Here is a 27,734-nt window from a genome sequence, read left to right as displayed (position 1 = left end):
TGTGTACCCGTGTATATGTATGTGTGCAAGTGTTCATATACGTGTGTGTACACACGTGTATTTGTTTCACATGAGCTCTCCCAGCTTTAGAAATAGAAGAAGAAATTCAAGATTTTTCTTTATTTAGGTATAAAAAAAAATACAGTACGTCTCATTCACCAGTGTGGCCAATATATAGTCATTATCTGTAGAGCAATTACTACAAATACAGAGGATAGAAGGTTACAAGAATTGTTTATTCAACTAAAAATCCTGAATTAAAATTGTTAACCTAAAGAGCAACCTGCTTATTATGCAAAAACCCTATTCTATATGTTTGTGAGGGCTACGAACTTGTAAGTATTATTAGTAAAATAATTATGAAAAATTAATCATTGGTTTAAAAAGACGACAGTGTTACCTACAGTGCCTGGCAGTGTGAGGGGCCTTGCAGGGGAAGGAGGCTTGATCTGTGATGAAGGGTGGGCTGGACAGCTTGTGTCCTCCCTTGTCCCTCTCCTCATCTGAACGCCACTTCCACAAGGCATGTTTGCAGTGAAAAGTTCCACACGCAGCTTAAAGTGGGCAATGCACAGGTGCTGCCAAGCTCGGGCAGGGCAGGGGCCTCGCCTTCCGCAGGGTGTGCCTGGGGGTCAGTTCCCTGAGATGTGGCAACCACGAAGCGTAAAGGCAAATGGCATGGCTCTGTCATACACTCACATTTGGGTTTGGACATTGGCCAGACTTGTTGAGGGCCACATCTTGGTTGCCTCTAAATCAAGAGATAAGTAGAAGGAGAAAATAAAGGGGGAACTCGGTGTGACCTGTTGAGGCAGTGACAGGGAGAGCTCGTAGGCTGCAGAAACATCTGCCCCCTCACAGGCAAGCCTGGGTGGGTGTGGATGAGTGTCAAGTTGGGGTATCACCTACACCAGATGCCCTCCGGAGATGGGGGGTAAATGGAGGTGGCCCTCACCCTGTGATCTGTCACTCTTAGTCTTCACTGTCTCTCCAGGATGAATTCACAGTTGCTTCAGGTTTAACAAGCCACTTCCCTGAATTTGGCTGACCGGGTCAATGCTCTGTACAGCACAGTTACTGGAGTGGCAGGCCAGTGAGGTCACCCCAATCCAAGGTCAGGAGCTGCCAGGTGGCCCCTTCTTTCCTCTTGTCAGGCCTGGGGAGGGGCTGGGGAATGGTGGGGCACTAAGAAGGCATGAGGGAGTCACAGCAGGCAGGCTGTGAGGGCAGGCATGATGGACAGGCTTAGTCTCCTTTGGAACAGGGCTGCAGAGAGTCTTATCCCATAGGTCATGCCATCCAGGCCTGTCACCAGGCAGACAGTCACCAGGATCTCACCAGCCCACTTCCCCAGGGACCCCTAGGGAAGACCTCCCAGCTATTGAGCTCGATATGCTTTGCTTGGCAGCTTTGCAGAGCCAGAATAAGTCTTTGGGTTCGATGTGTGGTCTGGGGACCAAGCCCAGAACTGACTTTCCCAGCATTTGGGGGTAGCCATCACTGAAATATACTCCTAGATATTTCAGAGACCTGGAGTTTGCTACCCTGGGGATGGTGAGGTCTTTGGTGCCCACCAGAGAGGGTGCTGGACTGGAAAGTCAGGGCCACACTTGGAAGGCTTGGTGCCTGGTGTCTGAACGGCCTGGGATGCAGTGGGTTCGGGTCCCCAGGACCAGAGGGCTATGACCTCTAATACACCAGCTGCTCGCGGGGGTCGGAGCCGTAGAGCTCCGCCAGCATCTTGAACCTGGGACCCCAGTCATTGAGGAAGTCGTAATCAATATCTGAGTCAGAGGAATCAGTGCCGAGGGAGCTGAGCGACTCGGCGATGGACTCGGAGCCCTCATAGCCATAGATGTGCAGCGTGTCGTAGGGGGGCCCGCCGCCATCCTGGTCCGCTTCGTCCTTCTTCACCTCGATCATGGTGGCCATCTCCCCGGGCCCGCCGTGTCCTCCTGGAGCCAGCCGTGGTGGCTTCTGCACCTGGGTGTAGACGGCCGGCTGGGCGTCCAGCGCGGGCCGTGGGGGCTTGGTCCCGCCGTGGCGCACCGAGTTCAGCACTGACACGTCATAGCTGGTGGTGTCCATCTCGCCGCCGCCCTCTTCGTCGTAAGTGACCAGCTGCTCGTGGATCTCTGGCACGCTCTTACCGTGAGCACGGGCCTGCTTCCGGAGCCGCCTCCGCAGGAAGATGAGCAGGGTGATCACTGCCAGCCAGCAAGAGGAGCGGAGGGCCGTCAGACCAGACTCAGCGCCTGGTGTCCCCACCCCGACTCACCTGCTCCTTCCTTCCACACTGCAGATTCCAAGGCCAGCCCAGACTCCCAGGGATACCTCCAGGGCTGGGCCAATGTAGGTTTGGCTGGGTCCAGGCACCAGGGGGCTCCACCCCACCCCATGGGATAGTCATCTTCCCTCCCCCATGCTCTTGACAGGGCGGTGGGTGGTGTGGTGTGAACAGAGTAGGAAGCCTGTTCATTCTCTTCTGCCTGTCTCAGTCCTTTTCACCTGCATCCTCATTTCCTATCTCTTCATACCTGGGTGGCAAATATTTCCATGTCATCTCCAAAGGGCCAGGAGGTTGGGGCAGAAGTGGGGAAAGGGTTGGAATTTTGAGTGCAAACCTTCCGAGTCATTATTTTGTTGAGCCTGTGATGATGATAATGGATAATGGTGGTGCTGGCGGACGTGATACTCATTGCACAGCAGCCACCACTCTATTGAGCACCTACTGTCTACATGCTTGGGACTATATTGGGCACGTTCTCATATGATCTCACTTCACGTAGGAATTGCTATTTCTATTTTATAGTCAAGAAAACTGATCTCATGGAGGCTGAGCGACCCACCTCGAGTCCTGTGGATCTCCACCCTGGTGGAAACTCTGAGGGGTGTGGCCTTATCAGTGTCTAAGATCCCTGAGAAGGGGGTGGACCTTATGGTACAGGGAGTTCCTAAAATTAAGTCAGGTCATCACCCTGGGCTCTGTCCTGCTCCCCTTGAGTTACTTCACAAGCTCTTCTATACATAAGGGAAGTTGGATGTCCTGGGAGACATCATTTTTCTTGTCTGTAAAATGGAAATGATGATTTTTTTTTCTGCTCTGCTTATATTTGGGGAGGGTGGTTATGAGGCTGAATGCAATTTTATAGATGGTGGAAATGCCACTTTGTTCTTATTATTAAGCATTATTTGAGGGAGAATCTGGGTCTGGACTGTGTACCATGGAAGCCAGGGGTGGGGCACACCCAGAGGAGCCACTATCAGGAAAGGCCTGAAGCATATACCATGGTGCCCCCACAGCATCCTAGTCCTTGTCATTGTGGTGCAAAGCTGACCTGATCCCCCACTGGCTTCTTGTAGGACTGACCCTGGGCTCATCTGATGGCAGGTGAAGTATAGGAGGATTTATCCCCTTGGGAGGAGCACTCAGTGACTGGCATCACTTTCCCCATCTTCTGTGGAAGGGTGCTAAGGGAACTCCATGCTGCTTTCTATTCCTTCAGTGGGACAAAGCTTATGGCCATGGGTAATTTCTGTGACAACTGGTCCTTTATGGACTGTCTTCCTTTCTACTCCAATCCCTCTCCTGTTTATGAGGTCTCCAAATAAACTACTTGCACCCAAATCCTTGGCCCAGGGTTTGCTTCCTGCTTCTGGGGAACCCAAACTAAGGCAAACTCCTGAAACTTATGAGCCCCAAACCAACAAAACAAAAAACAAAACAAAACAAAAAAACAAAAACTAGAAAACAAAAAACAAAAACTAAACCAAAACAAAAAAACCAAAACCAAAACCAAAAAACAGATAAATATCAAAGTTCGAGGAGAAATTCTATAAAAGGAAAGAAAATCTCCAGTGACAATCTGGAGGTTTTCAAATGTTCCATTTTAGAACTTTTTAAAATTTTTTAAAATTAAAATAAGTTTTATGTAAATAAATTCTAAGAATAGTGCTTGGCACACAATAAGTGCCCAAAATGTATATGTTGAATGAGTGAATGTGTAAATAGAGATTTTTATTTTTATTTACTTTTTGGTGCTGGGGATTGAACCTGGGGCCTCACACATTCTAGGCAAGTGCCCTACCACTGAGCTACATCCAGGTCCAAGCTACTTTGAAAAGGAGTTGGCTTAAAGAGTGGGGAGGGGTCTTGAGCCCTGCCCCACCCTCCCCTCTTCCTTGTGCTGTCCTCCCACCTTAGTACCCAGGTGGGTGGAACTCAGCATCCCAGTATTCTGCACATGGAAACTTGAGGCCCAGGGTGGTGCACTGGCCCAGGCTTCCTTGTGGGCTGGATGCAGGACTGAACCTGGATGCCTGGCTTCTGTGAAGCCCCCTCAGTGTTTCCTCCCCACACCCTGGGCACTGACCTGTGATGGTGAGGATGCAGAGGAAGATGGCTACTAGAGCCTGGATGCTGACGCCCATCTGGGCAGCCGCCTCCTCACAAAAGGTGAACTCTCCCCACTCGTTGCACTTGCACACGGCTATGGACAGCATGTTGGTGCTGGTCAGGCTCGGGTTCCCATTGTCCGAGATAAGTATGGGCAGGTAATGCATCTTGGCACGTTCCCGGTCAAACTGCCCATATTTGACTGTGACATTGGCTGTGTTATCTGGAAACACCAAGGTGATAGAATGAGGCTGTTTTTAGGAGAGTCCACCCCCTTGCATGATGGAACACGGGAGCCCTCCTCAACTGCACTAGCCCCCTGCTGCCTGGGCTGCTCCTCTGCCCAGTGTCTCCCTGTCTCATTTCCAGCCATTGGACCACAGGCCTGTTCCTTCCTAGAGGGGATATTTTGGTCAGTTGCATGGTCCCAGCTGAGAAGAGTGGTTCATCTGGAATTTAAAATCCTGTGGGCAACTGATGTGCCAGTCCCCTTCTTTATCTCCAAACCCCTTTCCAAGAGCAGGGGACTTTCTCTTTGGCTCAACTAATTACTGTGTTGCTTCAGGCTTCCACAGCAATCAGGAAAAGTAAAGTTTTAAAAAGTCTTTTAGCATTGGGCTAACTCCTAGACCCATGTCTGCCATCTTAGAGAATCCTTTGTTATAGAGGAGATTTACAATAGCAAAAACGATATCCTGATCCGAAGCAGTGAGAGAGGATGATTGCATTTGCCATTGAGGGTTCTCTGGCCAGTTTACAACTAGGAATATGCTTTGTCTAAATATTGGCTTCCCCTCCTAGCTCCACTGGTTTTCCTGTACATAAGAATCTCCCAGGGAGCTTACACACACACACACACACACACACACACACACACACACACACACATTCATTCTCATTCTCTCTCTCTCTCTCTTGTTCCTGGCAAGTGTGATGCCAATGGTCAGAGGGTTTACTAAATCAAACAAGGTGGATATGCTCAGGAAACCAGTTGAAAGTCAATGCTTTTCAAATGCAAGGCAATTACATTTCATTATTCATAATTACATTGAAGTCTTAAGTCTAAATCAAAAATAAATGATATGCCATTGGCACTTTGTGGGAGAAATGAGGGATATTGACATTTAGGACGTTCATGTGTAATTGAACCTGAGATCCATAGGATCTTACCTTCTGGTTGCATGTGTCTTTAGGGTGGCATTTAAACTTCTACCCCATGGCAGGCCCTACCCAGGTGCATTTGAGGTAGACACTAGGAATGGTATTTTTGCCACATTACTTCTTATGAAAGAGAGCCAAGTGTTGAATGGTGTGTCATTAATTGTCAACACATAATCCCCTTCTCATCCCTCAGGAGGCTTCTTAAGACAGGTCTGTGGCTGATCTCTGGGTCTGCTCCTCACTGACAGGGGATGTCAGTGAGCTGTTTCAATATAGGGGTCCTCACAGGCTTCTCAATAAGGAACGGCAGAGGTCACCTCCCCTGAAGATCCTGGGTGAAGGATTGCTTTATTTAAACCTTAGAAGGATTTCCTCTATTTTTTTTTTCTGAGGAAGTTGCAGATAAGGTCATGAAGACCTTTGCACTTTTGACTAGAATTAAGTCAACTCAGCATCATCGTTGCAGTAAGTGCACATCCATCAGAAGCTCTGATCAGCCACTACTGACCTTGTAGTGGCTGACCTCTGGGTTTTGATTGGTGGGTCAGATGTGCTGTGCTGTGCTGAGATTGGTGGACTGGATCCTGTTTAGGGGCCACCTGATGGTAAGTAGTCATTGTAACTGAATTAAAACAAAATTCATGATATTCTTGGGATTGAAAGCTTCACAGTTTTGACTGTTTGGGAGAGATCTCAAAGCTCCATGTGGTAGAGCGATTTGAAATCTTTCTGAGGCACAGAGACCCCCCCGGGTGTGGAGAGGGGTTATTTGACTCATTCGTGAATGGACCTAGCTGCCTGCACCCCTTTCTCTATTCTGTATGCCTCTTGACCAGAGCATCTTGGAGGGGAATGGCAAATTATGTGGATGTGGCAGTTTGGTCAAGGCGGCTCTGACCACTGTATGATTTATATAGTGGAAATGGTACAAAATATCCTGTAACATAAAAATCCCTGTGGGGGGACTGCCCCCATTTTCTGGCTTAGTCCTCGACTCTGGTGCCTCAAGAACTCAAATAACCCCATTCCGGACCCTGTCACAAGCCTGCTGATTGCTGTGTTGCTCACCATGATTATCCGTGAGGGTGAAGTTGCTGTCCTCAGTACTCAGGGCGTATTTGAACTTGACGTTCCGTGGAGTTATGTCCTTGTCTATTGCAGAGATCTGCACAACCAGCTGGAGTATGGGAGATGGGGGATGGTCAGTGTGGTTTTGGAGTGGCCTGGGGTTCAGGCATGGAGACTTTGGGTTTAGACCTGAGCATGGCTGCCTCTCACCTGCAACCCTGACCTACATGGTCTCCACAAAGCCACTCTTTCCTCCACTGTCCTTGACCCCTGACCCCGGCTCTTCATCTACACTTCAGACATTGACTGAGGCTCAGTTTCTCATTTGGAAAATGGGGATGGTATTACTTTCCCTCAGAGCTGTTGTTACAGAGTGCAGGAAACTCAGTGGAACTGCAGCTGGCTGCCTGCCCCTCAGCCGGCCTCCAGGGGGCACTGCCTCACCCTCCGCCCAACCCAGACTCACCTTGCCCACGGCCACATTCTCACACACTTTGGGCTCATAGGGCTGGGCGAACATCGGAGCGTTGTCATTCTCATCTAAAACTTCAATGTGGACCTGCACGATGGATTCTTTACCTGTGGAGACCCCTGCAGGGGAGAGGATTGGTCACCAAAGTGGGCTCAGCTGATGCCAACCCCTGGGGGATGGAAAAAGAGGGGAAGCCACTCTTTTTCAGGAAGAGGGCTCCATAGGGGTAGCATTCTGGATGGAAGAAGTGTGGAGGAGGTGGCCGGTAACTCTTTGCACAAGAGGAAGTTCGCTGAAGGATTACTTATAAAAAATCAAAAAGGTAAGCAGCCTAAGTGCCTCTAAAAAAAGTTTAACAACAAAATCAATAATTAGAGTAAGTAACATAATTCATTAAAATAGAGTAAGAAACATAATTCATTAAAATCCTGTAATTTAATAAGTAATTGTTATTATTCAAATAATAATTCACCCCCTCTCTGGGGGTGAATTATTATTTGAATAATATAATTATTATTATTATATTATTGGGACCAGGGGGACCTGGGTTTAGCAGGAATATCTATCCTTCCCCTTGAGGGTGGTTGTGATTTTCTCATACAGGTCATGCTGAACCTCCATTTGTCAGAAGTCATACAGTTTTTGGAGAATCTAACAATCTTGAGTTGAAAACTGCTTCAGGTTTTGAATTAAACCCATTAACTGGTGCTAATACTGTTTTCCTCCCCTACAAAAAAAAGAGTTTACCAAATGTCCTTGATGATAAGAATCACCACGTGGTTCTTGTTACATGCTCACCCTTGGCCCCGTCTCTGATCACTGCACCAGAACATCGAGAGCGGAGTCCGAGAAACTCTATGTTTGGCAGGTGATGCTCATCACTGAGACATCTACTTAGCCTGTTTTTATAACAGTACTTCTCAAACTCTGTTGTACACATGAGATTCTGATTCAGTCTGGGGTGAGGCCTGAGATTCTACACTGCCAGCAAGGTCCCAGGTGACATCGATACAGCTGGCCCGAGGACCACACTCAGCCATGGAAGCTTGATAGCATCCCAGCCAGGGATGCTTTGCAAGGAGCTTGTAATACCTCTACAGACCCCAAATGACAGATGATACCAGCTTTGAAAGAACAAGGGAAAAAGAGAAGAGCCCGGGGCTGGGGGAAACCTCTGGAGATGGGACACTCACCACTAGAATCCAGTTCTTTGGCCTCCACAGTCAGGTTATACCAGGGGTAGGTTTCTCTGTCCACTTCTTTCTCATTGAAAATGTGCCCCTGTTTGGTTATGCGGAAGAACTGGCCTTTGTCACTGGTCCTGCGGATGGCGTATCTGTCCAGGGGAAAGAGTTTCATGGCTTTCCATTATTTTTTTTAAATTTTTTTTTTTGTTGTTGATAGACCCTTATTTTATTTATTTATACGTGGTGTTGAGAATTGAACCCAGTGCCTCACATATGCCAGGCAAGTGTGCTACCACTGAGTCACAGCCCTCCATTATTTTTTTGTTGAGTCCAAATTCCTCAGCATGACATAGGAGGCCCTTCAGAAGCTATCCCCACATCCTTCTCCATCCTTGTATCTCAGAGTTCTGGTTGTTTTCTACCACCCAGAGCAGTGAGCATACAACATAGAGGGATTCAGGAGATTGAGACCATGTCTGATCTGAAGGGTGCTGGGGTACCTGAGACTATCAGTAGCCCTCTAGAGCTGAGCAGGTGACACTCTAATCAACCAGATCACAGATGTGTGTATGATCGATGAAAAGATAGGAGGGAAAGAGTCAGGAAAAAAATAGAAAAGAAGCTGAAAGAGATAAGAAGTAGCAAAGAAGATAAAATTTGTGAAATAAAAAATGGAAAAGTTCTCCCAGAAATCAGGAAGTTAGAAAGATATGAATATGTGTGTATGTGTGTGTACATGTATGTATATATGTCAATATACATATCATATGTATAAAAATAGTTGCTATGACTGAGAAAGATCCCAGAACAAACGGAACAGAAGAAATAACAAAAATATAATAAAAGAAAACTTTCCTGATCTGAAGAAAAACTGGAGACCATAGATTCATAGATGCCATTGATATCAGGAGTGTTTAATTAGGCATATCTTGATGGGACTTTTGAATTTCAAGGCTGTGTGAAGAAACTTCGAAAAAGAGGACAGACTCTCAGGAAAAAAAAATGAATTCCTTATTAATAAAGAGAAATAAGACTCACCCTGGATGCCCCCATAAAATTAAGTGGGAGAAAACATTGATAGTCTTTTTGAAGGAAAGTGTTTATTATCTGAGGATTATATAAGCACACCCAGGTGATACTAAAATAAGAAGAAAAAAACCATAAGTTTTTCTGTAAATATGCAAGAACTTAGGAAGTATATCACCCACAATAATGGGTCCTGAAATTTGTTTTTGAAAACTTACTCCAAGAAATGTCTCAACAGGAAGTAAAAACCTGGCTTAGGAGGAATTAGAATAAAGCTGTTGATTTCTTTTTCATACATACGAATGCAATGGTGTGTGTGAGTGTGTGTGTGTGTGTGTGTGTGTGTGTGTGTATTGTTTTAACTAGAAAATATAAATCCAGGAAAACATTTAAAATTTTATACATAGAAGTGAATCTGATAGGTAGAAGTAAAAATGGATATATTCCACCCAAATATCTAGGAGGGGGAGATAAATAGATTTATAGCAAGGTTGAAGGACAAGAAACAACACCATTACATTTGAGAATTGGGAAGTGTTAAACAAGAACTAAAAGAATTAAGATCAAACATATCACTTATGGTAAAAAACGTAAATAGGTTGAACACAAAGTGTGTCAGTTTAGATGAAAGAGCAAAGCCACGTGCATTCTCCTTTCAAGAGACAACTTAATGTCAAATGACCTAGAAAAGTTAAAAGTAAAGGATGGAAAATTTACATCAGGCCAATAGAAACAACACGAAAACAAACCAAACCAACAAACTCAACGTTAGGCAGCATGGAACCAAAGGCCAAATATTCAAGCAGAACAAATTGGGTAGTTTCATAGCACAGAAGTTACAAGCCATAATGAAGGTAAAATGGTCGTAAATCTTAGTAAGCTGAATAGAAAAATTAAAAGGCACAAAGCAAAAGCTTTGATGTTTTAGAGAAAATAGGCATGAGTACCATTGTTATCACTGTTGTTATGGTTTGGTTATGAGGTGTCCCCCCAAAGCTTCTGTTAACACAGGAATATTCAGAGGAGAAATGAGTAGATGATGGGACTTGTAACCTAATCAGTTCACCCTAGTTTGAATGGGCTGATTGGGTGGTAACTGTAGGCAGGTGGCCAGGGCTGGAGGAACTGGATCACTGGGGACATGCTCTGGAAGGGTTCATCTTCCTTGTGGCTCCTGTCCCCCTCTCTTCTGCTTCCTGGCTCTCATGTCCTGAGAGCTGTTTTCCCCCTCCAAACCCTTCCGCCATGATGTCACAACTCACTTCAGGCCCAGAGCTTTGGAGTCAGCTGATCATGAACTGAGCCTCTGAAACAGTGAGCCAAAATAAACTTTTCCTCCTCTAAGTTGTTCTTGTTAGGTCTTTTGGTCACAGGGACTTGAAGCTGACTAAAACAATTACATCACAAAACAAACTAAAACAAGTCCAAAAAAAAAAAAAAACCAACAAAAAACCCCCCCAAAACCAAAAACAAAACAAAACCACCCTACCACTTGTAAATAAAAACAATCCAAGTCAATGTCTTAAATAAACCTATGGATCAAAGGAGTAACAAAAAGTGTAATTACGGACTGTAGAATAGAATGGCAAAGAAGAAGTCGTCCCCAAATTTGTGAGATGTAACCAAAATGTGGAGACTTGTTTTATCCTTGATAAGAAGGCCTAATACCACAGAAACATTAGCTCTTCCAAAACTGATTCATAAACATAAGTCTTATTGGAATTCAAATGTTTTTAAAAACTAGCTAAAGGATTTTAAAGTTCATATGGAAGGATGAACATTTCAGAATGGATAAAAATTGTATAAAATTAAAAAGAAACAATGGGGGAGAGACTGGCCTTACACATACTAAAATTTAGCAAAAGCTTCCACTATAAAACAGAGTACCACAGAATTGTAGAGAATCCAGAAAGAGATTCAAGTCTACATAAGAATTTAGTGTCCCACCATGCTGGGGAAATAATGACATTTTAAAAAAAATGGTGCTGGCATTGCTGGCTACCCAGGTAGAATAAAATAAGATTGGACTGAAGTTATACTTACTATCAAATATCACATCGCTCGTTCCAGAGGGTGGAGGAAAGACGTCTAGTTGGGATAGAGTTTAGCAAGTACTTTGGTTTGAACACATTCCCCACACGTTCATGTGTTGGAAACCTGATCCCCCAATTCATATGTTAATGGCATTTGGAGATAGGACTTTTGGGAAGTAATTAGGATTGGATGAGGTCAGGAAGGTGGGGTCCCCATGAGGGGCATTAGTGGCTTTAAAGAAAGAGGAAGAGAGAGCTAGGCTGGAAGCCTGCTCTGTCTTGCCAGGAAAGCCCTCTGCCATGCTATGATGCAGCAAGGTCCCCACCAGATGCCGCGTTCTTGAACTTCTCTATCTCCAGAACTGTGAACCAACCTCCGTTCTTCATAAATCACTCACGTCTGAGGTATTCAGTTATAGGAACAGAAAGGCAGGTAAGACAGAAAGTGCCAATGAACAGGACATGACACCATCCAAAAAATTTTTAAAAAACACAAACAACAGCAAATTCAGTATAAATCCGTCTATGTATCTGTATGACCATAAGGAAAGGTAGGTGGGCAGGGCTGGAGGAGGTGGATCACTGGGCATGTGCTCTGAGAGGGTTCATCTTCCCTGTGGCTCCCGTCCCCCTCCTTTCTGCTTCACTACAAGCCACTTAACATGAGCTGTCTGGCTGTGGGAGTTATCAGTTTTCTTTACAGACCTTTGTACTGTTTCAGTGTGTGAAAGAAACATGTCTTTACTTGTGTCATTTTTGGGAGACAAATTTAGCAAAACATGTTTGGTGAAGGGGCTTCAGGTATGTTACCTGACTGGCTGCTCTTTTACTGGCGGGTCTCTTAGGTGGACTTGTGGTCCAAAGGACAGGCCCTTCAAGGCCAAAGAGAGATCAAACAGAGGGAGGTCGGCTTGGACCATGGGGGTTACCTGGGAGGGTGGGAGCCCAGCAGGCTGGAGGTGTTGGTGGAAAGGCTTGGGCCACTGGCCCTGATTCTTCCACTTCCCATACTAGTGCAGGGGGAAGCCAGGTTTCCTCTCTGATTCTTGGTCTCAACCAGCAGCCACACGAACATCAGTGCTAGGACTGTCACCGTCATCATCATCAACACGCCCACTGCCCCTTACCCAATGCTGCGCCGGGCCTCATCGGGATCTACAGCCATCACGGAGCCGATCAGAGGTTTCTTCTGGTTTTCCCGCAGCTGGAAGTGGTAGAAGTGTTGCTGGAAGACGGGGGGCTCGTCCACGTCTGTGATGTTGATGATGACACGGGCTTTGTTGCTGACGGAGATGCCACTCAGGTACCGGAGGTTGATGGTGGGGTCCGTGGCCTCGATGGTGAACACGTACTGCCTGATGAGTTCATAGTCCAGGGGCTGCGTGAGGGAAAAATATGGTAACGCCGCTCTGAGCCAAGCATCCTGCAAGGTAGGACTAAAATGACAACTGTTTGGCACTAGAGCCCAGACCAGTGACATTTCCAGGGTCATCAAGACTGGCCAGGTCTAGTGTCTGTTTCCAGCTGCTCTGTACCTCATTTCAGCAGTCTCGGGCCACACCCCCCAACCCTGGCCCTGTTCCCAGTAAGTACTCTGCTCTTAAGAGGATCACAGACTAGTGGCTTGAGCCTTTGCTCCAAAGGCTTCCCTTGTGCTTGTTATCCCTCAAGCAGCTGTGAGAAGGTAATCAGAGGCCCTCTTGGAAGCCCTCCTAACTGGTAGTGCTCTCTGCCTTCTGTTGCTGTGTAGCGATAAACACAGTGGCTGTACTTTTCTGTTTGTAGGTCTTTCTTCCCCACTTGCTGAGAGCTTTGTTGACCCGGGAGGCTGGTTGTCTCCCCCTGGGTCTCTGATCTCCAATGCGGGGCTTGGCCATAGAAGAACTCAGGCTCAGGACCCCCGGTCCTCTGCATGGCCATTCTGGAGGCACTTTTAGCCCCCTGACAGGACCTCTCCCTCCTCTTCCATACTTAGTCTGACATTAGCAGCTACTGTCCATGGCCACTTGTGTCCTCATGCACTCGCTGTTCCCATGCATGCTGATGACTTTCTACTGGCCAGCACACAGGGAAGAACACAGAGTGTCAGAGCAGTGCTCTGTCAACACCTGGTATATACATATCCCCACTCCCACCCCCTGCTGCAACTCTGAGATGCGATCTTACTGTCCCCCAGATGCCCTCCATGGGATGGGGCCCCATTTGCCCACCTGCTCATGAATGAGCTGAGTATTAGCTTCCTTCTTTTCACCTGAAATTGCTCCCAGGGCTTCCTAGAATCACTTTCTTTGAATAAGCAACACACCCAAATCCTTGCTCCAGTCTTCCCAGGCCCATAGCCAGTTCTGAGCTGATCCAGAACATTGTCCTTAATGGTCTCTGGCCTAGGGTAGATCCTATGGCCACTACAAGCCCCAAGCCCTACGTCTGAGGCTGTGGCTGCAGACCCACAAACCTTCATGGGTTTGATGATGCCCTCGTTGCGGGTGGGATCCGTCTCGATGGTGAAGGTGTCCCTGTATTCGCCCTGCACGATGCTGTACTTGGTCATCCTGTTCTGAGGCTCGTCTGGGTCATGAACAGATAGAAAGCCCAGAGGGCTGCCCACACGGATGTCTTCAGGCACCGTAAAGGTGTACTTGCCTGATGCAAATAGAATACCCCAAAAGGCATTGGATTAATGAGATGGATGAGGTTAGTGCTCTTTCATATCATCCTACCATATTTTGATCCAGAAAATGGACACAATAAAATAATGATGATGAGAATAATAATACTCCTTAGATTTGGGATCTTAAGGCAAAGGGGTCTATTCTATCTGTTGATTCATCCATTTGTCCATCCCTCTGTCCATCCATCACATGGTTATTGAGCACTGACTACATGCCAGGCACTTTGCTAGGGACCTATTAGTTGATAAGAGAGATATGCTGTGCCTTCAGGGAGCTCATGCCACACAAAACAAGGTCACTGCAGAACTGGCTGGTTCTGTAGCTGGCTGAGCCTCTGATTTACATTAGCACTGAAGGATACAATGAGTACAGCCAACCGACTCTCTTGCCCAGACCCACCAAGGACACGGGACAGGCTCTTGGAAGATATTTTTTGGGGCAGGATTCAGTTTTAGGTGGGGTAAGGCTCAACCCCAGCTGTAGATCCCTGCTGACTGGCTCATGGGGATTTTCTAGCTGGGGCCGAGTCTCAGGGTCTGGATTCTCCTGAGCCTATGGGATCTGAGTGAAATTGCTCCTATGTCCTAATGGGACCCTACGCACAGTGATCACATCTAGCAGGGCCTGTGATTTCCCTTTGGTCTATGAGGAGACCATCACCAGCAGCAGCTGGACAGCCTTGGGAGTGTGGAGCAGGACCCAGCTTGCACCCCAACATCTTCTCTGGGTCTTAGGCCCACCTGGGGTTGCGGGAGAGGTAGAGGAATTTGGGACACCTCCCTCAGAGTTCCCAAGTCACTGAGTATCTACCCCCCACCTCCCCACACACACATAGGGCTCTAGGGAGGGGCTCACTCTGAGTGAAGATGGGGAAGTTGTCATTGACGTCTTGCAGAGTGATTAGCACCGTGGCTGTGCCTGATTCTCCATGGAGGCCCTGGGCATCTCGGGCCTCTACCACGATCTCGTACCTGGCCTGCTTCTCTCGGTCCAAGTTTTTGATTGTGGTGAAAATGAGTCCTGCAAAAAGTAGCCCCAAGAGTCATGTTACTGGAGGAACTCTGAGAAAATACAGATGTCTGGGCTGTACATAGAGAACCTATAGGTGATTCCACTGTTCAGCCAGGATGAGAACTACGTGTCTACAGGCTACTGTTTTGTGTCCTACCCCTTGCTCCATTAAAAATGACCAAACAGGATGGTCTAATATTGGTCTAACCAGCTGGAGCATTGTGTTGAGAAATACCATGAGGCCACATGCAGGCTCAATGTGGAAGCGTTCTGTGATGGATTAATGATGTCTGCCTTGGTACAGCATAGGGCAGTGCTGGTGTCTGCTATGTATTTGTTATTACTCTGAAAGACACTGGAGCAGCCCAAACAACTGGCCTTCTTGCTCCCAAGATTCAGTCTTTACTTTTTTTTTTTTTTATCTGTTAAATCAAACTAGGTTTGACCTGAGAATTCCTCTGTACTTGCATATTTAGGTCCTTATGTAACCGAAATGCAATCTAACTTAGCATGTAAATGAATTGAAACCTAAATGTGCTTCGGTCAATCCCAGGCTGCCAGATGTTCAAATGCTTGAGCTGTAACCAGTCTAGCTTTTTCTGGGCCTCACTTCTGTTTTCTGAATATTACTTTCCTTTCTTTGTCCATAAATGTTATCCAGACCTGGAGTTTCTCCAATCCTATTTTGATTCTGGGATTGCCTGATTTGTGAATTTTTTTCCCCTCAATTTAACTCTGTTAAATTAAATTTGTCTAAAGCTTTTTTCTTTTAAAAATTCATGAAACGCTATGTGGCTCTGCTCTCCCTAGATTTATCTAACTCCAGCTTTGCGGCTATCACAGGTGATGATGAGCAGTCCTATTTTCTGGATGAGGGGAGTAAGACTTCCAGAGATTAGTAGTCTTATCCAAGGTCTCTAGAGAAGGGAAGTAGCTGAGTATGGAACGCAGGTCAGATCTATTTGAAGCTGTCCAAAGGACTGTTAACCAGCACTCTCTGCTGCTTCTTGCTCACTGCTTGGGTACCAAGATCCCGAGGTCCCCTGGGTTTGAGCCCATGTCTTGGGTACCTATTTGCTTCCTGCTCCCATAAACCATCTCTACTTTATCTTTCTGCGGGCTATCAATCAATTCCATGGGACAGTGCTGTTTAGTAGTTGTCGACACACGTCAGGCTGGACTTCCCTCAGTATCTGTACCCAGAACATTCATGTCCCCTACTCCCCCAAGCTGGTGCCTGCCCGGGAGGGTTAATCACACAGACCAGAATTATCGATGGCAAAATACTCTTCCCCCTTCAGGACTTGGTACGTGATGGTGGCATGGTCTGACACCGTGGGGTCATCTGCATCCACTGCCGTCACACGCGTGACCGAGGTTCCTGTGGAGAGAGAATTCGGGGGTTTCTGTCTCATGACAATGGCCCCTCTCTCCATTCCTGGGTGAGGGCAGATGTGATTCTGTTGTTCCTCTGTCCCCATGGGCCGAGAGGGGGGGGCCTGCTTTGTTTTATGAGGAGCCTGAGGACAAAGGGCTGCAGTGGTGGGACCCACTCAGGCCAACCTGGAGGGGGCCAAGAGCACAGGTGTTTGTGCCTTGAGGGGAGAAATCAGGGTCAGGAGAAAAGCCCAGGAGAGCCACGGCTGCTTCTCCCTCTCCTGAAAAAAAAGTGAGAACAAGGGACTGGGAATGCACACAAAGGAGTGGTGACACATTTCTCATCCCCTTGAATTTCAGGGACCTCACACTTAACAGGAAGTTCTGTCCCCAGGGCTCTGATTGGGGATCCCGGACTGAGTGGGTAGAGAGGAAAGCTCTTTCCTGGCACCTTCTGGACACTCGGATAGGACTGAGGAAGGAGTAGTGACCTTCTTAGGCTGGTGACACACTTTGGGTCCAGGTCTCTGTCCCCCACCTCCGCTCCTACATAACCCCTAGAGATGATTCTTCTTAGTTTGGTGACAGAGCCTGTCACACACTCTTGGTGTGTCAGTCCTGGGGTTCAGAGGCAGTGGGTAGTATGTATTCCAAAGAGTAGTGAGACATACGTGTGTCTCTGATGGCCAGGGCTCAGTCTGTGACTGATCAGAACTCAGGCTGGGGCCAGGTCATAGTGTAGCCTTTAAGGATCAATTTTTTTCAAATCATATTAATTGACAATTATAACTCCTGCCCTGAACCCACTTCATCCTGATCATGACAGTGAAATGGCTGATATGACAGGAGCCTCAGCCTGGGGAGGAGGGAGGAAGGAGGGAGAGAGACAGATTGGGCACGTACCCACAGCTGACATCTCAGGCACAGATGCGTTGAACAACCGGTGCGTGAACACAGGCCAGTTGTCATTTACATCATGAACTTTGATAGTGAAGCTGGAAGGAGGTTCCAGGTTTTTGTTGGTTTCCTTGTCTACAATGAGGGCTGTGAGCTGGTATTCGGTGACTTTCTCCCGGTCCAGTCTCTCAAAAGCATACACGTCCCCTGTCTCTGCATCGACTCGGAAGACCTTGCCAGCGGAGTCTCCTTGGAGCACATACTTGGTGTTCTTGCGATTCACGCTAGATTTGATCTAGGAAGGAACAGAATATGAGCTGGGGCGGGGAGCAGTGGTGGCGGGGTATATGTACACATGTGTGTGCATGTACAGAGTGTGTGCACACAGGAGCATGCACACGTAGGCATCTGCATGTGAGTAAGTATGTGTGCAGGTATGTGCTCATGTGCACACATGTGTGTGTATTCATGTGTGTATGTAGGTGCTGGTCAGAGATCCTAACTGTGACACTGAGGTTTTTAACAAGAACCTCCACTACTGGTTATTCTCAGCCAGGCAGAGCCCAATCACCAAAATGGTGCTGAGGGCACAGCTGGGGCTTAGGAGGTAGCTTTTTGAGTGAAAGAATTTGGTGAATTAGAAGACAAAGAGTACTTTTGCCCCTTAGAAGGCACCTAGCCTCAATGACTTGGGATGACCTCATCTGTAAAATGTGGCTGCTGCTGCTTCTGAGGTTGACTTGCCCTTGTGAGTAGAGCACTCTTTTTGAAAGTGAGTCCCGGGAAACCTCCTCCTTTGCCCATGACTTTTGAGCATCAGCTTAAATGTTCAGAAATATTTGTGAGCCGACTGTTAAACACAGCCATTGTTAAAAAATGAAATCTTATAGACTTACCATTAAATAAATCATATTCAAAATAAAGACCACAAACACTCAGAATTGATCACTTCCTCATTATTTTAGTATGTTCTCGAGATTAGGTGTGTGTGTTGTACGAGCATGGTGGGAATACTGAGAAAAGACACGTCCACGTAGGCCTTCTCCCAACTCTGTTTTCTGTGGTATCGTGTTGGTAACTAAATCACTTTGCTGAAAGCTTTTACACCACGGAAATTGGCAAATGCTATACAATTGGGTCCATTTCCTCTGAAGAGCCAGTTTCAAATAGTTATCAGCCCTCCACTGATCCCCAGTGAATTCAATTTTGGAATGGCACATAAAAAGTTCTCTCCTTGGGGGTTTTCAATGTCCAGTCCTGGAGAAAAGAACTCCCATGAACTTTGTTAAATTCAGGATTTCCTGCACCCCTTAAACCATTGAGCCATTTTTCTTATCACACGTGCTGTTAGTCTACCAAGAATTTGATTGGAGAATAGTGTGGGTCAAGTATCTTGCACAGAACAGAGCTCTCAATAAATGACAGTTATTATTAACGATACATCTGCAAATTAAAGAATATTATTAGAAGTTCAGAAGTGCTGAATATTTCATTTTTAGAATCTTAGAGAAAATCAGGACCACAAGACTAGGTGGTACGTATGCACGTAAAATGGTGCTCTTCTGGGATGTTAGGAAAGTCTAGAAAATAGAATTTAAATTTAAATGTTAAAAAAAATATAAAATTGGATGGCTACAAGGTGTCAGGCCCTACGTAGGCACATAGGGATAACACAAACCTATGCTGGCTCTCAGGGCTGAGGCTCAAATCCTCAGGGATTGGAACTCCAAGGAAGGACAGCCCTTAAGGGTCAGATGGAGCAAGGGCCTTGGAATGTGTCTGAGGAAGACTCATCAGGAAGAGAGCTTGTGGGGCCTCAGGAGAGAAGAGGGAGATTCAAGAAGGTGTGGTCCAATCCCATGAGGTCTTCAAGGTGTCCCTAGCATTTACCAGCTGTGTAGTCACTGAAGTCCTTGGTGAGAGCAGTGACATCTGGCAGTGGGCTGAGAAGCCAGATGGCAGTGTATAGAGAAGAGTCTGGAAGGTGATGGAGTGCAGATAGGGAGAGAGGACCCTTTCCCTCAGGTGGGCAGTGGGAGGGGGAGGCTGCAGCAGCAGGTGACGGCCACCATCCTGGAGCAGGGCTGGGGTGGGCAGGGGCACGTGGGTCCCTGGGCAGGTTCCTAAGGTCCAGGAGCTAGGACATGGCGAACAGCTGGAGAGGGCAAGAAGCCTCCTCTGAGCTCTGTAACCAGGGTCTTGTGACAGTGGGGACTCAAGGAGAGGGGACCGTCTGGGGCTCTGAGGGAGTTGCTCAGGTTAGGATAAGATGGCAGTCTTCAAACTGGGTCCCTGGTGGATGCCCGAGGACCCAGCAGACAGGAAGGAGGAACAAGTCAGCTGGGGATTAGAAGGATGCGTGAGATTTCGTGTGCATGCAAATTTCTGTTTCCTTCCTCCGAATTTTTCTTAAATAGTTTTCAGTTTTTGAAACAGTTTTTCAGATTTCCAGGAAAAGGGAGAAGCTATTCTCTAGAACTCCAGTCAGCTGCTCCCCTCGGCCCCTGTTCTCAACATCTTAGGTGAATGTGGGACAGTTCATAATAAAGGAACCAATACTGACACACGATTATGAACTAGAGCTAATAATTTATTTAGATCGCCTTGGTTTTTAACCCAATGTCCTTTTTCTGTTTCAGGATCCTGTTGAGGATACTGCGCCACATTTGGTCATGGTGTTTCTCGGAGCTCTTTTTGGCTGTGATGGTTTCTCGGACATTCGTTGTATTTGGTAGACGTTGACGGTTTTGAAGAGTTCCAATCAGGAATGTCACAGGATGGCCTTCTACTGGGATCAGTCTGATGGTTTTCCTATGGTTAGGCTGGGGGAACAGGTTTTGGGGAGACACCGTTTCTGACATCACTGTATTTTGATGGAACATCTCAATAGCACAGATCATGCCTACCCAGGTTTGTGGGTGCAGAGACTGCTCAGAGTTCACTCCCATTGTCCACCCAGCTCTGTAAACAAAGGCTTCAGGCTCTGACCTCGATACACAGGGACTTCCTTCCTTGGGATTACGTCCTTGGGAGCTGGGAGCCAGGAGGTGGTCCCTGAAGCCCTGTGCTTCCCTCTCCCAAGCACCTTGGTTTCCTCCCAGCATGGGGACCACACGTGGCTCCTCTGTCCCCAACACTCTGCCCTTTGGTCTCATGCCAGGTGTCCAGTGACTTGATGCAGTCACTCAGATTGGCATCAAGCTCTCAGTCTTGACGCTCTTCCTGTTGTTTGCAGACCTCTGGGCGAGCCCCCAACAGTTGTCCTGGCAAGGGCTGGCATGATGCAGGTGGCCCCCACTTTCCTCTGACTCTCCCTGACTCACTGCACAGATTTTCCTTGGGGCCAGTCCTTCTCCTCAGAAGATGATTCATGGCACAGTTATTCGGCTCGGAAGGATGTAGGTGGGTTGATGACATTTCCCTCTATGACACAGGGTTCACATTGGTGTTGGGAGTCAGGAGCCCCAGGTTCTCCGAGGGCTCTGTGCTGGTCTTATTATGTGAACCTGGGCCTGGGTCTCCCCTCGGATGGGCCATGCTGTACGATTTACTTCTCCCAGTCAGCCCTTCAGGAGAGACAGAAGAGCCATGGGCTCAGCTGGCCGTGGCCGTGGAGAGCCTCCAGTTGTCCCTAGCCCCTTCCTTTGTCTGTGGGAGCATTTCCAGTGTCATGGTCATACTGGGCCTGATCATCCAAAGTCCCTTTTCAGCCTGTTTCTCCATCACCAGTGAGCTTCCATCATTACCATTGGCAGATCAGCTGTTCCTCTAGACCAGGGTGGGTCAACTCTTTCTGTTAAGGGTCAGAAGGTAAATATTTTCGGCTTTGTGGGCCACATGGCCTTTGTCACAACTATTCAACTCTGCTATTGGAGCAGGAAAGCAGCCAACTTGTAAATAAGAGGATGTGATCGTTTTTCAATCAAACTGTGTTTGCAAGTCCAGGCAGGGGGCCAGATTTGACCCACAGGATCCCTGCTCTAGACCACCATCTCCATGAGAGTTGAGCCCCATCTATCTTTATCTGTCTTTGTTTTACTGCTCTTTCCATTACTCAGTCCAGTGCTTGGAGCTGTCTGTCCTTTTCCCAGGACATTTGACCTACTATTCTCTCTTGCAGTTGATAGGTAGATTCCAAGAAGTTGGCAAGGTGAGATTTTAATGCACTCAGAAGTGTTCTTCCTCACAGAAAACTCTCAAAACACCTAGGCCATCGACTTTTGTGTGAAATCCCATCATGTGTGCCATGACTTTGAATTAGAGTGGATAGTTTTGAGGTCTGTGACAAATGGATATGGTGAGACAATTCAGCAGTCACTCAGGTTGGCATCAAGCTCTCAGAAAATGGGCTTGGGATGGTCACATCTTATAGGAGGACAAAGTAAGGATCAGAGCCGTAGGCTCTGCCCTGGAGGTCAGGCTTGGGTAGGCACCTTGTGATACGTGTCCTGCTTTGGGGGAGCTGTGTGAATCAAAGGCCTTGACCAGGATTGGCAACTATAGCCTGAATGATTAACCCTGTAACCAGCACCGTTTTGTTGAAGGCTGCTCAGTCTCCTCCTGATCTCTCAAATGGGAACACTTAATAGTGGCCATGGCTGGTTCTACCATAAGCCCAAATCCCCTAGGCCAGGCTGGGTTCCTTAGCCTGAGCATGGATGGCACTTTTGTTAGTGAAATCTGGTCTGTAAAGCAAGGTCTTAGAGAAAATGAGCCATAGTATTCACCACCACCACCATTGTTGACACTGCCACTTCTAGTACTATTCCTCCATTATCACCTCCTTCTTCACCATCACCATCATTACCATCACTACCAACATCACCCCCACAACCACTATCACCTCCACCATCACCAATCCTCACACTGTCATTACTTCCCTTACCTCCCCTTCATTGTCATGGCCACCTCCATTACTACCCTAATACTTCCATGATCACCACTATTATCACCTTCTGTATTACAGTCCCTATTATCACCATTGTCACTGCCAATAATAATACCACCATCACCACCACCGCCACCACCACTATACCACCATACTACCTCTTTAATCACCACCCCCAACATCACCCTCAATTTCCCCTTCTCTATTCCCACCAGTGCCTCAGTCATCACTACCGTCTCTACCACTATCACCTTCCTCACTTCCCCTTCACCATCTCTATTATCATCAGCATTACCAACACTATTACCACCAGAACAATCACCAGTACACCTTTACTACCACCATCACCTTCCTGTTTAGTCAGATTTCCATGTGATGACAAAATACCTGATATAAAAAACTTAGAAGGCAGAAAAGTTTCAGCCCATGGCTGCTTGGCCCTGTTGCTTTGGGAGTGTGGCAAGATAGAGCATCATGGTGGAAGGGTGTGGTGGGGTTCTGGGTCTCTCATGGAATCTGGGAAGCCAAGAAAGAGGAGGGGCCAGAGTACCAATATCCCTTTCGTCACCCTGGGGGTTTAAATTCTTTCCACAAGTCCCCATCTCCTAAGATCCAAACCATAACATTCTACCCCAACCCTTAAGGGCTCATGCCCATCTAATAATTCAAAATGCATTTAGTCTATTTCCAAGAGTCCCCAAAGTTTCAACAGTTGCATCATTGTTCAAAAAGTTCAAGTCCAAAGTCTTCTCAGAGACTCAAGGCAACCTCTAGCTGTGAGCACCTTTAAAACAAACAAACAAACAAACAAAAAACAAACAAGAAAACAAGATACATACTTCCAAGATACAGTGGCACAGGGTAAATAAAAGTTGCTTGGTTACATTGCTTGGCCTGTGACAAATGGTAAGGAGTCAATGATGGATCAAAGCTACTCACTTCATGGCAACTGGGAAGCAAAGAGAGAAGTCCTAATATCCTCCTAACGGACACCACCCCAATGACATAACTTCCTTTCATTTGTTTCCACCTCCTGAAGTTTCCACCACTCCCAATGGTGCCACAGGCTGAGGACAAAGGCATTAGCATATCACACACTCAAGATTCAAATCATAATTCTCTCTTACCTTCCCCATCACTAGCACCACTACCTTCTCCATTACCACCACCACCACCACCACCATTAGCACTACTATCATCACAACAACCACTTTCACTACCTCCACCATTACCTCCCTCACCTTCCCCTTCACTCTTACCACCATCACCATTATCACCGCCAGTATTCCTTTCCCCACCTTCCTCTTCACTGTCACTGCCACCATCACCCCTATTACCCCTACCACTAATACTATTACCCCTACTACCATCACCATCACCACCTCCCTCACATTCTCTTTTACTGTTACTACCACCACCACTATTACCATTGCCACCATTATCTCCCTCACTTTTTCTTTCACTGTTACTGCCACCACCACCACCACCATTACGACCATCACTACCACCATCACCACTACAATGACTACCACAGTTACCACCATCATCACCATCATTAGCACAACCATTACCAGCATAATTATCACCACCACCACTTTTACCACCATCACCACCACAATTACCACCACTATCATCACCACCATTACTACCACCATCACCATTACCACCATCACCACCACCACCACCACCTTTACCACCATCACCACCACCATTACCACCACTATCATCACCACCATTACTACCACCGTCATCATTACCACCATCACCACCACCACCACCACCATCTTTACCACCATCACCACCACCATTACCACCAATATCATCACCACCATTACTACCACTATCACCATTACCACCATCACCACCACCACCACCACCTTTACCACCATCACCATTACCACCAATATCATCACCACCATTACTACCACCATCACCATTACCACCACCACCACCATTACCACCACTATCATCACCACCATTATTACCACCATCACCACCACTATCACCTTTAACACCACTATCATCACCACCATTACTACCACTATCACCATTACCACCACCACCACCATCACCATTATCACCATCACCATCACCACCACCACCACCTTTACCACCATCACCACCACCACTACCACCACTATCATCACCACCATTACTACCACCATCACCATTACCACCACCACCATCAGCACAATTACCACCACCACCACCATAACCACCATCACTACCATCATCACCACTACCATTACCACCACCACCATTATGATTTCTGCCACCATTATGACCTCTGTCACCATTATCACCATCACCACCACCATTACCACCATTACCATCACCATTATCACTACCACCATCACCACCACCACCACCAATATCACCACCACCACCACCACCATTATCATTATCACCACCACCACTATTACCACCCTCTCCACCATTATCACCACCACCACCATCACTATTACCATCACTACCACCATTATGACCTCTGTTACTATTACCACCACCACCTCCAATACTACCACCATCACCAATACCAATACCACCACCACCATCAGCACAATTACCACCACCACCACTATTACTATTACCACCACCACCACTATTACCACCACCAGCATGATTATCACCACCTCCACCATCACTATTACCACCATCAATACCATTACCACCACCATCACCATTACCACCACCACCACTACCACCACCACAAACATCACCAGCACCATTATCACCACCACCACCATTATCACCATCACCACCATCACCATTACCATTACCATCACCACCACCATTACCACTACCAGCACTACCATTACCACTACCATTGCCATTACCACCACCACCACTGCCACCATCACCATTACCACCACCAGCACCATTACCACCACCATTATCACTACCACCATTACCACCACCATCATCAGCATAACCATTACCACCACCACCATTACCACCACCATCACCATAACCACCACCACCACCACCACTACCATCACCATTATCACCACCAGGACCATTACCACTACCACCATTATGACCTTTGTCACCATTATCATCATCACCACCATTACCATTACCTTTACCACCATTACCACCATCATCACCACCATTATCACTACCACCATTACCACCACCATCACCCTTACCACCACCACCATCAGCACAACCATTACCACCACTATTATCACTACCACCATTACCACCACCACCATCAGCATAACCATTACCACCACCATCACCACCACCACCATCACCACCACCACCATCATAATCACCACCACCACCACCACCATGACCACCACCACCACCATCAGCACCACCATTACAACCACTAACATCACTGTCACTACAACCACCATTACCTCCCTTACTGTCTCCTTTGCTGTCGCTGCCACCATCACCATTACTACCACCACAACCACCATCACCACCACCATAACCATCATCATCACCACCATTACCACCACTACCATCAGTGCCACCATTATAACAACCCCCTCCCTCACCCCCACCATTACCTCCCTCACCTTCCCCTTCACTGCTCCTGCCACCATCACCACCATTGTCACCAGCATCATTACCATTAACACCACCATTACCACCAGCACCATCACCATCACTACCACCACCTCCACCAGTACCACCATTACTTTCCTCACCTTCCTCTTTGATATAACTACCAGCATCTGTTACCATTTCTCCTTTCTTAGCACCACTACCACCACACTCCCGAGCACCACAATCACCATTGCCACCACTACTACCACTACCAGTTCTACCACCTCCCCCAGCTCCAATTCTATTGCCATCACCCTCACAACTATTGCCCCCACTCCTACAACTACCCTGGTGTCTATTACCATCTCTGCCACCAGGACCATTGCTCTGGGCCAGCTGCAGATGGCTTCTCCTCCCATGGAGCCTGAGCCTTACCTTGCCCACATGGTGGGGCAATGAGGAGTTTTTCTCTTCCTCAATGTGCATCTGGTTCCAAATCCAGGCTCTTTTCTGGCGCTGGTGAATGGGCAGAATGCCAGGAGTGTCCGGTTGGGTAGGGTTAGAGCCTGCCACAGCTGCTGTCACCAGCAGGCCTAGGTAGGCACCCAAAGCAGTCACCAGCATCGTGAGCCTCTGCATCCCCTGGGGAGGAGCCAGTCTAGGGAAAGAGGAGAGACACCATCAGGACATGGCCATTATCCTAGGGTCTGAGTAGTTCCCGTAGAGAAATGAGCTCCCTTTATCTGTTCATGCCTTCATCCGTCACTCTGCAGACAGGAATCAGACCCTGTTCCTGACCCAGGGGAGCTGGGAATCTGGGAGGAGAAGGCAGACACAGAAATGATTCCTAGTGCATGCATGTACATGGGCTAAGATGGAAGCAGATGCGAGGGGTATGGGGAGCCTCAGAGGCTGCTGGAGGTCCTGAAGGAGGGGGAGATGCTGATGTTAATCACAGTTCCACGAGCTCCACCCAGGAGGCATTTGGGCAGTCGCCATTTTACCAATGAGGAAGGTCAGTCATGAGGAGGTGAAGTCCATGTAGGCATCAGCAGCGGGGCTGAGAACAGAGCCAGGCTTCTGACCTCCACCACCAACCTTTATTGAGAACATGGTATTTGTCTGACTTTGTTCCAGGAGCTGTTATGTATGTTAACTCATGTAATCTTCCTAATATCCCTCGAGGTTGGAATAATTGTGATCTTCATCTTACAGATAAGCTCATAATCAGAGAGGTTTAGTAACTTCCTGAGATCACCCAGACTGTAAGGAGGAGAGACAGGACTGGAACTGACTCTATCTGTCTCAAAAGCTCAGACTGTTTTTCCTGTCCCAAAGCTGCTATGGGGTGGGATTTTAAGATTCCTGTGAACAAACATGCCCTCCCGGCCAGTATGCCGTTTGGTAGGTTTGCTCTGCTGCTGTCTCAGAAGGTCCCCAGGAAAACACCAATGTTTGAACTCAGAGGTTGGCACCTCACTCTAGGAGGCACAGGAGGTAGTCTCCTGAGGATCTGTCATAAAAGCAAGGCTTGGCATGTGGGGGCTTGAGAGTCCTGCTTCATGGATTTGTAATTGGCAGACCCCGTGCAAAATAGAAATGTGGGTCCTTCCTTCGAAAGTTACGAAGAATTTTTGAGACAGACAAATACTAAGCTAAGCACTTTGAAATGCAAGCCCTGTGCAGTTTTGCAGGTTGTACACTCTTGAGGGCAACCCCATGGGCCAGGAATATGGTGACCCATGTCACCCAGAGATCAAGGCCTGTCCTCTACCTGAATTTCAGAAACACACATTTCCTTCATTTCCCCAAAGCAATTGGAGGCCATGCCCTTGGCCATCAACCTGCCTTCTCAACGCTGACTCTACCTGTCCACCCATTCTGGGTCCCTTGTATCACTGACCTGCAGCTCCTGAGACGGTGGAGGGAAGAAAGTCGGTGAGTGGGAGTGGGGACCAGTGTGCATGCTTGGCAGGACACAAGGACTCACAGGGTATGGGGTGGGGCTGCCTCTTGCTCAGCCTGCCCACGGGGGAGGCTGGACT

At 47.4% G+C, this 27,734-nt stretch overlaps 2 protein-coding genes across 5 annotated transcripts in view; one reads left to right on the top strand and one right to left on the bottom strand.

The window, feature by feature from the left end:
* Positions 1-26,299, top strand: part of LOC120888163 (uncharacterized) — a 42,115-nt gene extending 15,816 nt beyond the window's left edge. For 2 of the 4 annotated variants that reach the window (XM_078032431.1, XM_078032428.1), the window contains one exon: positions 19,940-26,299. In XM_078032431.1, the coding sequence (XP_077888557.1) occupies positions 23,710-26,148 (2,439 nt within the window). In that variant the 5' untranslated portion in view covers positions 19,940-23,709 and the 3' untranslated portion in view covers positions 26,149-26,299. Of the gene's footprint in view, positions 1-16,370; positions 16,469-19,939 lie in introns of those variants that run through there. The other 2 variants (XM_078032430.1, XM_078032429.1) reach the window with 2 other exon arrangements.
* Positions 106-26,328, bottom strand: Cdh5 (cadherin 5). The gene is made up of 11 exons (XM_005318259.4): positions 26,125-26,328; positions 17,307-17,595; positions 16,291-16,407; positions 14,871-15,035; positions 13,799-13,986; positions 12,471-12,721; positions 8,291-8,433; positions 7,092-7,216; positions 6,626-6,734; positions 4,374-4,619; positions 106-2,207 (listed from the first exon to the last, which is right to left on the bottom strand). The coding sequence occupies exons 1-11, from the start codon at positions 26,326-26,328 to the stop codon at positions 1,690-1,692; spliced, it is 2,355 nt and encodes a 784-aa protein (XP_005318316.2). The 3' UTR covers positions 106-1,689.
* Positions 26,329-27,734: the final 1,406 nt, after the last annotated feature.

This window comes from Ictidomys tridecemlineatus, chromosome 15 (genome assembly GCF_052094955.1).
Source record: "Ictidomys tridecemlineatus isolate mIctTri1 chromosome 15, mIctTri1.hap1, whole genome shotgun sequence".
Lineage (NCBI taxonomy): Eukaryota > Metazoa > Chordata > Mammalia > Rodentia > Sciuridae > Ictidomys > Ictidomys tridecemlineatus.
Note: the sequence above shows the minus strand (reverse complement) of the source record. Positions and strands in the feature narration are given on the sequence as shown.